The following is a 13,479-nucleotide window of genomic DNA, read 5'->3' as shown; positions in this document are numbered from 1 at the left end:
TTTGTTTATTTTTTCTTCCTTTCCCCCTCTCCTTCATTTTATCTGTCCCCCTCTTCCCCTTTTCCCCTTTTGGGAATGAATAGGGGATCACCGGATCAGGCTTACATTCAGTCCCCCTGCATGGCCCCCCCTATATATGTCTATATATAGTACGCGCCAGTGGCAGTGGATGGGAAGGAAAATTTGATCAAAACTTGAAATTATTAAATACATAAGAATCATTTAATGATCAGCTCCCTCTACTCATTAAAAAAATCCCCCAAAACATTTTTTCACTAATCTTTAAAAATTTTCGGTGTCATTTTAATTCTCCGAGTACATCCTCTCAAGTTAGTATCCGATCTAGTAGCTGTCTTTGGTATCCGATATAACTTGGAATTGTTGATTTCATCTGAAAATTTAATAGCATCTGTCGGCTGCTGGAGATTTCAAGTAAATGGTAAGTTAGGCCTAACTTAAGTAACGTTAAATATCTGTATTCTGGTTGTGTTTGTTGTTATGATGTATCTATAAATTCCCTTATATTGAAATCGAAGAAATATACCAATCAATTCCGCTTTTGTATGTTTGGAATTGATATAGGCCTAAATTAAATCTGCTGCAGACGACGCGACCTCAGACATGGACCATCGATCCGCGCTAAGCTCAGTCCCGCCTGGGCTCGTCCGCGGTAACCCAGGGAGCTCCGGCCCGCGAAGCGGGCCGGAGCCCAGGGGGCCCGTTTCTCAAAACATGGACAAGTTAGTCATTATCTTTATCCACCAACAACAGAGTTAGTTCCAATCTAGACAGCTGGCAGCCGTCTGGGCCTGGGTAAGAGTTCCATATGCACCCCCACTAAAAATTTTAGTGGGGGTGCATATGGAACTCTGAAAAACATCAACATGGTCCTGGTCCTGGAGAAGGTTCAGAATAAGATCTATTAAACCATAATATAGAACATATATCATGGGGGAGTGGAAATACATACCAAAATATGGCATTATTCCGTCAAATTTCGAGCAGGATCGAGTGCGTGTAATTGTCCATAGTCATAGACATCGGTTTATTTAGTAAGTAAAGGGTCTGTGAGTCAAGACTAGATCTAGTCGAACTATCGGCTGATAATCGTTATAGTACCCCTTCTGGTATCACTATCAGTGCTTCTCACTAGCATAGCGGAAAAGGTCTTGACTACAGATAAATCGAGGTGAGTTCGAGTCCCTAAGGTAAGCAAGAGGAAAAAAGTGATAGAAAAATCAGAGGTGAACAAACCGGAAGTCTCTGAAACAATATTTGTTATTTTAATATTTTTAATGGGGGTGCATATGGAACTCTTTCCGCCGTCTGTTTCGAGGAGTTTTCAAATTTTTTATTTCATTTTTTAATTTCTCCTCGTACACAGACGGCTTGCTATCGTGCAGCCAGCATTAACCATTAACGTAAGGGGACTTACAATGCAAAATCCGCCCGTCAGTGCTCTTCAATTTTTGTCTTTAATTAGTGAATCAAACTTTTGAAAATTAACGCGACTGAAATGCAAATTGACATTCCCTCTTGGCATTGATTGCCAAACACAGAAAAATCAAGTTAAAAGGAGCAAAAACAGTAACTTACCTTGGCTGTCGTGCAACTTCACTTCCATGTTTTATCTAACCCAGGGAGCCCAGGGGCTTACCGTGTATTTGACCATACTCACAGGACTAGCATGATTTATGGTCTAAATATTTCTCCAAATGAATTGTGAAAACAGAAATTATGCACTTACCACGATTATATGGATGAAGGTCTATGGCAGTTTCCTGACATCGAGGCACAGACTGGAACCTCAAAAAACAAAAAGTTCTCTCCTAACTGTACCCCAGTCTCGATCGGCCATTTTGTTATGAATCATAACAGAGACCAAAGCTTTTGGTCTAGATCCAATCTTACTGAACCTGTTTCTAGAAAGGCTTCCTTAAAACTAGAATACCTTGATATCGATACTATCGGTAAAAAAAAGCAGACGAGACGTAGCCTTAGTCACAATAAAGCATAATTTTCAATAAGAAAAATTATGACAAAATTGTAAATATTGTGATGAATTGGGAAATAAATCTTTTAAAAATAGTAATAGCACAGGTGAATTATGCATCATGCATACTTAGATTATGAAGACTGGAGCATTCAATTGCAGAGAAAATTAAATTATGAATAATTCATTTCATGACAAAAAATCACTTGTGGACGTTGTAATGGGTACCCCCGCAATATCCAATTTTGAAAGTTTACGAAAGTAAACATAATGGTTTTCTTTGTAAAATGATGATAATTATACGGTCTTCTACGATTCCAAACGTCAAAATATAGTGTAACGAAACATTTTTAATCATTGATACCAAAACATATATTTGAAAAATTATACGCATAACTTAGAGATCCAAGAATTTATCCAACTGTTGATAGGGGTCTAAAAACAACAAATAGGAGTTCAGTTATGGATGGCCTGACGTGGTAGAATCTTTATTGATTAAATCCTTTTACTCTTTCAAAATGAATGGTTTTGTGGCGTTTTACCAACAGTTTTTATAGTTTCTTTGCATTACAATTATCATTGAATGCATTATCCCACTTGTTTTGCGATGTAATTTTAACCTCTATGATTGATTACGTTAGATTATAATTTAAAAATTTCTAGGCACTTTTGCATGTCATAGTCTACCCACTTGATGCCACTACATAATTAAGAAAGAAGTTATGACAGGTTCGAACTTCGGAGGTGTCAAAAATAGTAAGGTCGTTGTACCCGATCTTGGTAAAGAGGGCTTCATGAAACGGTTAGCGGACAAGTAGCTCATTATCTCCAATTTGATTAAGAAGTTAGACTTATGACGGTGTGGAGAAACAGGCCCCAGGAGTCGTCCGTGTACTACTCAAACAAATACTCTCCAAAATGGGGTCGGAATAGCACTTCACGTAAAAGGGGAAAAATAAATCATGCACTTACCGGTACCTCGATTATGGATGAAGGTCTATTGTGACACAGCTAATGAGCTATCCTGACATTGATTCGAGGCCCAAACCACTTGTTCACTGCAACCATCCTGCCTGTACTGTAGTGTGGGGAATCTACAGGTAGGACTATGCTGGATATATCACACACTTTAAAAAATCATTAAAATATCCCTTTTTGTGACCAAAATTACTAATTTCCATACAGTTGCAATTTATTTTTCATTAGTAACTTGGGAATAAATTTTGTATTCACCAGAGCACACAAAAACTTAAATTTTGGGGCATATTTATGTGTATGCCCTCTATTGGTGGAAAGTAATATGGCAAGAAAATTTTCATTTTTCAATCTCTATTTTTAATTAAGAAAAAATAATTTTTGAAAGAATCAAATTTACATTAGAGCCAAGTTATATGATGAACAGATGTATTGGAAACTGACAGTGTAAAATAATCAAACATTTGTCCCATAGAAAAAGAGAAAATAAGCCAAAATTGCCACCCTTATTTTGCCACACATGGAGATGTAACTGAGAACAAGGTTATATCATAACCTTGTTCATTGAATGAGTGGCACAAACTGGACCCTAAAAGGGTCGTTGAATCAGCTGAGGTACACACACTGCAGATGTGGGTCTACATTTGTAGACTAGGTTCGATCAGTCCAGGCTCGGAATCAATTTCGATCTAACACAGTTAAGACCATTTAACTCTATATGCTTCTACCTAGAATCTAACCATGGTCTGTACGAACTCTGTCATGAAGTGAAGCATCTAGATCTTGCGGGGCGAACTGAGAATAGAGTTAATTTAATTAAAGTCTGCACCAGTGAGTTTCGGCAAATATTACTTCTGCAATGAAGCGATGTTTGCCGACTACTAAGAAATCCAGGGCCAAACCTGGTTGTGTGTATGAGGTTAGTATTGCATAGCCTACTAACCTCGTACTAGTGTTAGTGGTGACTGCCTTGAGTTACTTCAGTTATGACTTGAGGTCTATAGCACTGGTCCTTGGCCGGGGGGGGGGGCACTTGCATTAATGAGTATATATATTATGCATGACCCCCACAATTTACAATAATTTTTACAGTTACTTAAAAAACACAATCAAAATCATATTTTCAGATTGGTTTTCTCCCTGATATGGAAACAGAATGTCTTCGAAAAAGTTACCAGTCTTCAACAATTTGAAAGCTTGGTTCTCCTCCAGTATTCCTCGAAAGATGAGAGACTTGTGGAGTGAGTATGAATTTTCTTAACCTCGTCTCTAGCCAAGATTGCAAGCAGAACAGACTCTTAAAAATAGTTATCTTCTATATTCAATTCAGTTCATTTATTTGATAATTAGGGTGGCACTTGATATAAAGATTTCTGTGTTACAAATGAGACAGGAAAACCAATCCCCACGGAGCTCTTTATACATGGTACATTGCATTGGTCCTGTTTCATTAAGACTCGTTGTGCTACCAAATGCACATTTTCTATAACAAAGGATTTCAGTAGATTTTAACTGTTATTGTGAATTTGTTATTACATTACAACATGTTTTGTGAAACTGGACCCAGGTGCGGATTTATTTTTTGCAAATTTCTGATTCTAATTGATATTTGTCTTTGTAAGACACTCCCAGTAAAAGAGTTCAATTTAACATAATAATAATAGGCATTTATGTAGCGCCATCTATCTAGAAATATTCTATTCTGAGGCACGTTGTTATTATTATTATTACCCCGGCTTTAGCTCGAACTGCCTTTCAGCGTTCATGCATTCAATGAATTGATCCTGCCCATTCACCTCACCTGGGTTGAGTTCAGCACAATGTGGACAAATTTCGTGCTGAAGGAATTTACGCCATGGCTGGGATTCGAACCCATGACCCTCTGTTTCAAAGTCATCAGACTTATCCAGTGGGCCACAACGCTCCACAACATCATCCAATTATTCTTTATAGCTACAGTAATTCCAAAGTACAGTAGTGATCGATATGTGCATTGGCAACTTCAAGGGGATTTGTGTGTATTGAAACAATAAAAGTTGAAATGAAAAGTATAATATTGGTACCACTTCATTTCATGATACTGAATTTATTCATTTTTAAAATTTTGGATGCTTGTCTTTCTGTTTGCTTTGTATCAAATTTTTGGGGAACAAGTGCTCAATAAATAGTGATGCAATCTCTTTGCATGGCAGTTATTTTGTATTATGTTTTTTTTGCCTTTTTACTTTGTTCCCAGAAAAACAAGGAGGGAAGGAGGTTTCTTCTGTGAAAGATGCCCAGTTCATCTTTTCAAGTGATGCATCCTGCACTGACACTGTTGAGTAAGTCTTTTACTGTGCTTTTGCACTAGAACAACTGTTCAGTGTCAGACATGATAATCAAGGGTGGTTGATATACTGTGTTGACCATTCTGAACCACAAAACTGTAAAAGTTCACTCGTAGTACACCATGATACAGCTAATGGTAGACTGCAGTACGTAGACGGAAAAAATCTATTCTTGGTATTTCTGTACAAGAATGGTCAAGATGGCCAGTCAACTGTCATTAAATGACTCTTGAGTGTTGCTCTAGTGTGAATACACCAAATGAATAAGTGAATTGATGAGGGAATAATTGAATGATTGATAAAATTTTTTAAATTAAATAAAAAGAATAAAATTAGCACTAAATCTATATCCAATTACTTAAGTATAAATGAGTGAATAGATAAATTAATAAACAGATATGAAATTTAAATAGAAGTTGAGTAATCACTTTTGGAGAGAAATTTATAAAGGAAACAAAAAGCATGGAATTGATAAAGGGGAAATCACGAAGAAAAAGTTGATAGCATCAACTTATAACTTTCAATTCTGTGATTCCTGTTGGCTTTGTGCAGCGACTGCATGGTCCATGAGGTAACTGGTTAAAATAAATATTTGATATAAACATTTCCAAAGTCTAAGAATTTGCATGTTTATGAGCAGTTTATATGAATTAGCCCAGGAGGGTGTTTCATAAAGCTATTCATAAGTTATGATTGACTTTAGGAATGACTGGTGATCCTTTCTTGTGATACAGTTAATGATAACACCAGGAGGCTGCATTCTACAAGCTTCGATTTTTAGCAGCTTCCTCCGTTTCCGACCGGATACATGATTATCTTGATTATCATACATATAAAGTTTCCTTGCGTTATTGATTATAATGATATCAAGATGTATGTAACAAAACTTATCGTAAATGATTGTTGGAAATGGAAAATAAATGAAATGAAATGGGGAAAGTTACAACAGTTGCAAGTACTTTATGAAACTGGCCCCTGATTTCCGTTTGCTGTTAAGTTCCTAAGAAAGGATCACCATTTATTTATGAAGTCGCCCGTAACTTATAACCGGCCTTATGAAGCACCCTCCAGGTAATTCAGGGTAACACATTCTTTCAGAACGTGAGTGTTATCTTCACAGACATCAGCACCCCATATTACAAAGAGTTGTAACGATTGATCCGATCAACCACAGTTATGGAAGTCAGCAATGCCAACATCTATTATGCATGTTTGCTTAAAATATTTTCTAGATCTATGTTTATTCATGCATTCACATTGTGCTTCTCTCTTTTCTCACAAATGTCATTGTGCGACTTTCCTTGTAGAGAAACTTATGACATTGTTGGCTTTCCATAGTTGATGTTTTTTCAATTCAATTCAATTCTTTTATTTCATTTCCATTCAAAACATAATACAAAGTAATATAAAACAATACAAATCAAATACGTTCATCGGTTCAATGGTAACTTTTTGTAAGACGGGGCCCATCAATGATGGCCATTCTTGAATCTTTGTTACACAGGATTTACGAGAGCGAGGAGTTCCTTCACGGTTTTCTAACCATCTTCCATTCAAGCTATATCGATGCTTGTCTCAAGGAGAAGACCGCCCATGAGGTAGCCGCAGCTCAGTATATTCTGCTCCCTCCAGATATGGCAGATGGCAAGTACAGGGCCTTGTTGCATAGACGTGACTGTTATAGTAACTTTGCCATCCCATGGTAACTACCATGCCAACAATGATCAACAGGCAATCAAAATCAAGGATTCAATGCAAGTTGCATTGAATTGCATGGCAAATTTAACATAATAGTAACTTCTGAATCTGAATAGTTGAGTCGGCAAAATGTCGTTGAGAGACACATCCACGCTAACTTTATAGTGAAGAGAGAAGCGCAACGTGTGTGGATTGCACCTTTATTGAGGTTGTTTTAGTTTTAATTTAAATGTCTCCAGGGACGGGCAATTAACAATTGAAGAGGGGAGGTTATTCCAGTCCTTTATCGTGTTTACTAAGAAGGAATCTTGAAAGACCCAAGATTCTGGCCTTATGATGAACCTGGAGGAATTTTTGGTTATTCCTCCTAGTATGTCTTGTGTTCCGTTGAACAAACTCATTTATCTTGATATTGATGAGACTGTTGTTCATTTTGTATAGCATGCGAAGGGTATGGATTCTTCTTCTTGTCTGAAGAGATTCCCAACCAAGATCACTAAGTGCATTAGTGACAGAGCCCTCCTTGCTACGATAGTACAAAATCTGGCAGCTTTTATGCAACTGGGGCCCAATTGACTTTCCGTTCTTCCTTGAGAACTTGGTCCAATGAGGTCAAACCCTCAAGGGGAAGTTCACCCTGACAAGAAGTTTATTCTAAAAATAGCAGGAAAAAAATACAAAATTAAAGGTGTGAGGAAAATCTATCAAGGATTAAGAAAGTTTGTGATGTCATGAGTAGCTGCCCCATGTGTAATGTAAAATCCATGAAGTTAACTTTATAATGGCTTATGATGACTAAAAATTTCTTTCATGACCGGATGCAAAAAAAAAATTGTTGATATAGTGATGGTAAAATTAAGTCATTTTCAATTTTTGAGAAAAATGACATTTCATTAATTTTATTTACTAAATGATATATGCAGAAGCTGCTCGCCTATGTCACAAATGAAAATTATAATAACTTTCTTAATCTTTGATGTATTGTCCTTGATCTTTTGTCAATATTTTATTTGATTGTATGTTTACAACAAACTTTTCTTCAGGGTGAACTTTCCCTTTAACTTGACCTACCTTGATTCAGAAGTGGCATGTGTAATAGATCATACCCTGTATTAAACTCTATGCATTATGCGTCATGAATAGCATAGGACCTTAGCCCAACAAAGGCACATACAGTGCATGGGCGAGAAGGTTACTCGACCTACCTTGAAGTATATGCTGAGCAATAGAATTCAGAAGCTATTGTTAGAATGCTCGCTAAGAGGTGAGAAAGTATTGTGTGTGGACAAGCCCAAATCTAATAGCAGGGGAAATAATATATCTGTAAAGTGCATGCAGATGCCGTTCCGATGTTTGAAGCTCTGCAGTATCATAATGTTATTACAGAACTTATTGTTGTTTGCATATTCCCTTGCTCTGTTGAAAAACAAACAAAAATGTGGATTTACAGGCTGCCAGGGGCTGAATATAATTGTGTGTTTGCAAAATTGCCTCATGAATGACCTATAAGTGTCAATAAAGGTCTGCATTACGAAAATTTCCCGTTTGATTCTCGACCTCACTTCGGACTGCAAACTGCGGTCGCATACCCCGTTTTGCGTTTGCAAATCTCAAACAACTTTTCCAACCCCGATAAACCCATCTTGGCCAGGTAATCCCCTTGTCTCGATTTCACCACCACGGGCCAGCTAAACGAGCGTTGAGCCAAGGACGAAATGATAAACAACAGCTGTGCTATTACGTAAGACTTGTCTGCCTGTAGAAGGATCTTCGGAATGAAATTATTGTATTCGATATTAATCACGTTTTCAAAGGCATATTACATTCAGACATCCAATACTAGTCCATTTTCAATTTCGAACGAAGAAAATCGACCTCGAAATAAGGAAAGTATGCGGAATAAAAATTACGGTATGCTTAGCATGCAAGGACCGCGATGCATCCCATCTAGTTTCTGTCCGTACAGCAAGAAAATATGGGATGCATGCCGTTCACTCGCGCAACGATACAGTCTTAACGAAAGAAAGGAAGGAAGAGAGAGAGAAAGAAAGCTGGGGTGTATTATCTTCGGACCGAGGTCAAGAAACAGGTGTTTCTATACTTAAATTTCATGCTTGTTTTGAGAAGAGATTTGATGATAAGGGAAACTTGGGGTATACTGCTCTTAAACGCAAAATTTTCGTCATGTGTATCTGTAGACAAGAGCTCGTTGGGGGTAAAATTCATGTGAACACTGCTAGCCCGCAATCTTGCTATCAATGAAACTTAAATGATTTGCAAGATTAAGATTAAAAACATTGATAAGTACATAGAAAATAATTTATAGAAAGAGTTCTGAAATGGAAACACTCATTGAAGTAAGGGGGAAAATGGCTAAAACTCGCACCTGTAGGTTTGGAAATACAAAAGGATGGAAGAATCTAAAATAAATTGCAGTTCTACTGCAGAAATCAACATCAGAAAAATGTTCCTTTAAAATTTTGAAAGCAGTAGTTAGGAGGCCCGATATTTCAGTTGGTAGATATTCCGGTGACCTGGGTTCGATTCCCACTTGGTGCGCCAGTGCCTTTTGTAAGGCATAATCCTAAGTACCAGGTCCTTTGGAGAGGACCTGAAGCTGTCAGTCCTCTGGTTGCTTGCTTACAAGCATTGCTTTCTTAGCAATGAGGTAAAAATCACCAATCACCACCAATCACAGAAGTTTGCCTGTGAATAAAAACACATCTAAATACTATATCTGCCTCACTTACATGTATGTTTATTTATGTTTGTTGGTGTATTCCACTTCTATGTTGCAGATATCCAGCAGTTGGCTTTTGTTAGTAGGCCTCCCAACCAAGAGATGGCAGAGACCACCTCGAAGAAGAAACAAGACCAAAGTAGATCCAATAAACCAAGTAAAGCAAATGAAAACACAAACACCAACCACCATCAAGAAAGGTATGTTCATCTTGACACCATCCTATTCTGTTTTCATGTTTACATACCAGGTGGGTGTTTCATAAAGCTGTTCGTAAAGCACAACTGGAACGTGATCTTAGGTGCTAAGTGAGGTACATGTACATAGGGATATATCGTGAGGCACAAGAAAGGTCACCTATCGTGCGTAAAGTCTTGCGTAACTTTGCGAACAGCTTTATGAAACACCCACCAGCTGGGGAGAAAAAACTGATGAATATTGCCATATTTTGAGGTTGAACATGATAGAAAAATGGTCTATTTGAAAATGTTAGGATAAATGATCATAATTTCCATTCACTAAAATACACTGCCTTTTGAGATGTAAGCTATGTTTATCATATTTATGATCACACTTGACTTTCAGTCCATATCTCTGCATTTTTTTTGCGGGGGGGGAGTCATCTACACAGCTGTTTATTTTGTCAGTCATAATTGCTAGCGCCCTTTATCAGGCAGGTGACAAAAGATCCCTTCCTTCTGAAGTTTTTAGTCCTGTTTTTCATCTTCGCAATTTTAGGTTATCATCTGAACCTTCAACATCTAATCAAAGAGAACCTCGGAACAGAGAACCTCCAACATTTGCTCATGCAGCTGGTAAGTGGACAATCCCATCCTTGAAAATGCTTCTAGTGAATCAAGTTGAACATCAGAAATTACATGGTTGAATTATCAGTTTTTGTCTTCCACTGAAATACACAGCATATCAGGAAGTTAAATGTTTACCATTTGATTTAATATGAAGGAAAATTATCGATCAGCATTTTAAGGGTTTTTTGTCTCATCTGCATAGCAGAGTGAGACTATAGGCGCCGCTTTTCCGATGGCGGCGGCGTCAACATCAAATCTTAACCTGAGGTTAAGTTTCTGAAATGACATCATAACTTATAAAGTATATGGACCTAGTTCATGAAACTTGGCCATAAGGTTAATCAAGTATTACTGAACATCCTATTAGAGTTTCATGTCACATGACCAAGGTCAAAGGTCATTTAGGGTCAATGAACTTAGACCATGTTGGAGGAATCAACATCAAAATCTTAACCTGAGGTTAAGTTTTTGAAATGTCATCATAACTTAGAAAGTATATGGACCTAGTTCATGAAACTTGGACATAAGGTTAATCAAGTATCACTGAACATCCTGCATGAGTTTTATGTCACATGACCAAGGTCAAAGGTCATTTAGGGTCAATGAACTTTCGCCGAATTGGGGGTATCTGTTGAATTCCCATCATAACTTTGAAAGTTTATGGATCTGATTCATGAAACTTGGACATAATAGTAATCAAGCATCACTGAACATTTTGTGAAAGTTTCAGGTCTCATGATTAAGGTCAAAGGTCATTTAGGGTCAATGAACTTTGGCCGAATTGGGGGTATCTGTTGAATTACCATCATAACTTTGAAAGTTTATGGATCTGATTCATGAAACTTAGACATTAGAGTAATCAAGTATCACTGAACATCTTGTGCGCATTTCAGGTCACATGACCAAGGTCAAAGGTCATTTAGGGTCAATGAACTTTGGCCGAATTGGGGGTATCTGTTGAATTCCCATCATAACTTTGAAAGTTTATGGGTCTGATTCATGAAACTTGGACATAATAGTAATCAAGCATCACTGAACATTTTGTGCAAGTTTCAGGTCTCATGATTAAGGTCAAAGGTCATTTAGGGTCAATGAACTTTGGCCGAATTGGGGGTATCTGTTGAATTACCATCATAACTTTGAAAGTTTATGGATCTGATTCATGAAACTTGGACATAAGAGTAATCAAGTATCACTGAACATCCTGTGCGAGTTTCAGGTCACATGATCAAGGTCAAAGGTCATGTAAGGTCAATGAACTTTGGCCATGTTGGGGTTTTTTGTTGAATAACCATCATATCTCTGTAAGTTTATTGGTCTAGTTCATAAAAAGTGGACATAGAGTAACCATGTATCACTGAACATCTTGTGCGAGTTAGAGTAGTATTCAAAGTCAGCACTGCTGCTATATTGAACCGCGTGATGCAGGCGAGACGGCCAGAGGTATTCCACTTGTCATAGAGCTATAGGTCTGAAAAAATGCACCAGCAACTATCATAAGCTCTTTTTTCTGACCTTTTCAACATAGTTGCTTTGATCTATCTCGAGGCCTGTTGTTGCAGGATGTACCTTATGTGCATTTGGCTTTGCATTTTCAAGTGGCCTTCAAAAATTGACCATATTACAGGGCTTGAATTAAGAATTTAAAGGGGCAAGGCCATTTTTTAAAAGGGCACTTAAGGGAAAGGGCAGGCAGTTTTCACTTTATGGGACATCCAAGGCCACCAAAAAAAGGGCATCAATAATAAATGCACTTTTCAATGGGGCACATGCACTGGATTACTGCAGGGCACCAAGGCCACAGCAAAAAAGGGCAGTTATTTTGGCCTTAAGTCTACAAATATTTGAAAGGGCATCAAGGCCATTTCTGAGGGCATCTAAGGCCATGGCCTTGGATGGCCTTGGATTAATTCGAGCCCTGATATTACATGTATGTACGTAAAATTCATATTTAATTTCACGTCAATTGCAAGTCAATTCTTGGTTACCAAATCGTCAATATCTAGCAATCAAAATACTAAAATCAAGATACTAAAACTTATACCTATTATTCTTCAAAAGACACACTCTAAAAACTTATTTTGTCCACTATTCTTTTCTTTCTGAATTACAGCTGTATTCCTTGAGTTAATCTTGCCTGTTTCCTCTCTATTACGGCCATGACTTATCCTGTTTTCCATTTTTTTTTATCTTTTATTTTTTCATCTTCTTAACAGTTCATTTATATTATATAAAACAATAATTCAGCTCAGAATCATCAGCTTAGTCTATGTAAACCCATGTCCTCTTCGCAAAAATAATTATCCCGTAAATCATATACATGTATGAGAGGGCTGAGTCTTCATTTTGGTATAAACAATTTCTTTTTTATTGCAGATATTGCCTTCAAGATTGATGATCTGTCCAGCATCCCGTACGCCAAGTCCTTGCCAAGGTTTGTAGGTGATATCAAAGATTTTATCCCTGGAGTCAACGGATGCTCATTGTCTCTGAAGGCATCATGATAACCAATGCTTTCATACGCCAATTATTTACATTTTTATGTTTCTAAAAGTAACTACCGGTAGCTACAAAAGACTTCAATATTGAAATGGTAGCTTTATGTATTATGTTTTGAGATTATCTTCTGAGCAGTATTGTCTCAGTTCATTCCATGTCATTTTGCTCGTTATTCTTGCCTTGGGCTCAGGAATTGCCTAGTACATAGACTTTTCATAGATTCACATACATGTATTATGTCTTACTCTTAAATGTGTATTTTCATTGATTTTGTTATGCAAGTATTATGACTGTATTATGTATATATTGTTGTGACATTTGGCTTTAGTGACAGAATGAATTACTCATATTTTGGAAATGTTCTGGAGTGACAAATTAAGGAAAAGTCTACCCCAACACAAAGTTGATTTGAATAAAAAGAAAAAATCCAAGTTATGA

At 37.2% G+C, this 13,479-nt stretch overlaps 2 protein-coding genes across 2 annotated transcripts in view; one reads left to right on the top strand and one right to left on the bottom strand.

Annotated features, from left to right (window-relative positions):
• LOC121415166 (UDP-glucuronosyltransferase 1-2-like) overlaps nt 1-3,067 on the bottom strand; it is a 20,253-nt gene extending 17,186 nt beyond the window's left edge. Inside the window, exon 1 of the mRNA XM_041608311.1 lies at nt 2,966-3,067. The gene's annotated coding sequence lies outside the window, so the exon portion shown is untranslated. The remainder of the gene's footprint in view (nt 1-2,965) is intronic.
• Nucleotides 351-13,479, top strand: LOC121415168 (telomere repeats-binding bouquet formation protein 2-like). The gene is made up of 7 exons (XM_041608313.1): nt 351-439; nt 4,096-4,209; nt 5,205-5,289; nt 6,800-6,939; nt 9,792-9,933; nt 10,472-10,548; nt 12,919-13,479. The coding sequence occupies exons 2-7, from the start codon at nt 4,125-4,127 to the stop codon at nt 13,044-13,046; spliced, it is 657 nt and encodes a 218-aa protein (XP_041464247.1). The 5' UTR covers nt 351-439; nt 4,096-4,124; the 3' UTR covers nt 13,047-13,479.

This window comes from Lytechinus variegatus, chromosome 5, assembly GCF_018143015.1.
Source record: "Lytechinus variegatus isolate NC3 chromosome 5, Lvar_3.0, whole genome shotgun sequence".
Taxonomy (NCBI): Eukaryota; Metazoa; Echinodermata; class Echinoidea; order Temnopleuroida; family Toxopneustidae; genus Lytechinus; species Lytechinus variegatus.
Note: the sequence above shows the minus strand (reverse complement) of the source record. Positions and strands in the feature narration are given on the sequence as shown.